Source organism: Arachis duranensis, chromosome 3, assembly GCF_000817695.3.
Source record: "Arachis duranensis cultivar V14167 chromosome 3, aradu.V14167.gnm2.J7QH, whole genome shotgun sequence".
Taxonomy (NCBI): domain Eukaryota; kingdom Viridiplantae; phylum Streptophyta; class Magnoliopsida; order Fabales; family Fabaceae; genus Arachis; species Arachis duranensis.
Window position 1 is genome coordinate 74148102 of NC_029774.3, and position 1768 is coordinate 74149869.

A 1768-nucleotide genomic window follows, 5' to 3' on the forward strand; every position below is an offset into this window, starting at 1 on the left:
AGAATGTCAGGCCATCACCCTCAGGAGTGGGAAGGAATTGAAGGAAACCCACAAGAAACCACCAGAAAAGGGATTGGAAGAAGAAAACAAGGGACATGAGGAAGCTCAAACCTCAATCCCCAAGTCACATCAAGAAAGAGAAGTGCCCAAGCCATACCTCTCAAAGGCCCCATATCCACAGCAACCAATTCTCAAGATTATTGGAAATCTTCAAGAAACTATAAATAAACATACCCTTTGCTGAAGCAATCGAGCAAATGCCACTCTATGCCAAGTTCTTGAAGGAGTTGATGGCCAAAAAGAGAAGCTGGAAGAACAATGAGACTGTGGTACTTACGGAAGAATACAACGCCATCATCCAACACAAATTGCCCCAAAAATTGAAGGATCCTGGGAGTTTCCAAATCCCTTGTATCATTGGAGAAATCACTGTGGAAAAGGCTTTATGTGATCTAGGAGCCAGCATAAATCTAATGTCTCTAGCAATGATGAAAGAAATGAAAATTGAGGAAGCTAAACCAACAAGAATGGCTTTACAATTAGCAGACAGATCATTCAAGTTTCCCCATGGGATAGTAGAAGATTTGTTAGTGAAGGTAGGGGACTTCATCTTTCCAGCAGATTTTGTGGTATTAGACATGGAGGAAGCAGCTAATACTTCCATCATTCTGGGAAGGCCATTCTTGGCCACTACCGGAGCCCTTATTGATGTCCAAAAGGGTGAACTTGTCCTTAGACTACATGATGAGAAATTGACATTCAGTGTGTTTAAAGCCATGAGCTACCCACACAACTCATTGGGAGAATGCATGAGGTTGGATTCCGTAGAGGCTTTGATACAAGAAACTCTCGAAGAAGAATTTGAAGCATCAACAGAAGAGGAATTAGCAGCAAGCGAAGAAGCTGCAGCTGCTGAAACACATGTTCAAGGGATACTAGAAGAAAAGGGGGAAAGAAAAGAAGTACCCAACTTGGAGCTTAAACCACTGTCAACCACTCTCAAGTATGCTTACTTGGGAGAGAACAAAAGTTATCCGGTAATCATAAATTCAGCCCTCAGCCAAGAACAAGAAGAAGAGTTGCTTCAAGTCTTACAAAAACATAAGGATGCCATATGATGGACACTTGCTGACCTGAAAGGAATCAGTTCAGTGATGCCAAGGCATCTTAGGCTAGTTTCACTAGCCTTTTTCTTTTATTTTTAGTTGCTTTATGCATTTTCTTGAGCCTTAAGTAATCATCTGGGCCAAATAGTCATGCTTGTCTTAAATCATTCAAACATGAAGATTTTGATGCAAATTCCATGAGTTTTTAGTTATATTACTTGAATGCTATGAATGGAAGAATTCTCATGAATTTTTGCAAGACTTTGATGCAATTGTGTGGATGATTTCAGGGAAGAAGAGGATAGGCAAGGAAGCAACAAAATCAATAAAGGAAGCTTGAAGATCACATGTGGAGTACAATGTTGAAAGTGGCGTTTAACCTCCAGTTTAACCTTAAACTGGAAGTTAAACGCCAGAATAAGGAAGGCACCAAATGCTGAAAGTGGCGTTTAACCTTCAGTTTAAGGTTAAACTGAAGGTTAAACGCCAGAATCATGAAAGCTGAGAAAAGAGGAAACTGGCGTTTAACCTCCAGTTTAACCTCAAACTGAAGGTTAAACGCCAGAATGAGAATGGCACCAAGGGAGGATTTCCACGTTTAACCTCCAGTTTGACCTTAAACTGGAGGTTAAACGTGTTCGAACCATATTATGCACCAGGAA

The 1768-nt window shown here is 40.7% G+C and overlaps 1 protein-coding gene across 1 annotated transcript; it reads left to right on the forward strand.

The window, feature by feature from the left end:
* The first annotated feature begins 290 nt into the window (after positions 1-290).
* On the forward strand, positions 291-1118 carry LOC107479522 (uncharacterized). Its single transcript, XM_016099649.1, has one exon. The coding sequence runs from the start codon at positions 291-293 to the stop codon at positions 1116-1118; it is 828 nt and encodes a 275-aa protein (XP_015955135.1).
* The last annotated feature ends 650 nt before the right edge of the window (positions 1119-1768 follow it).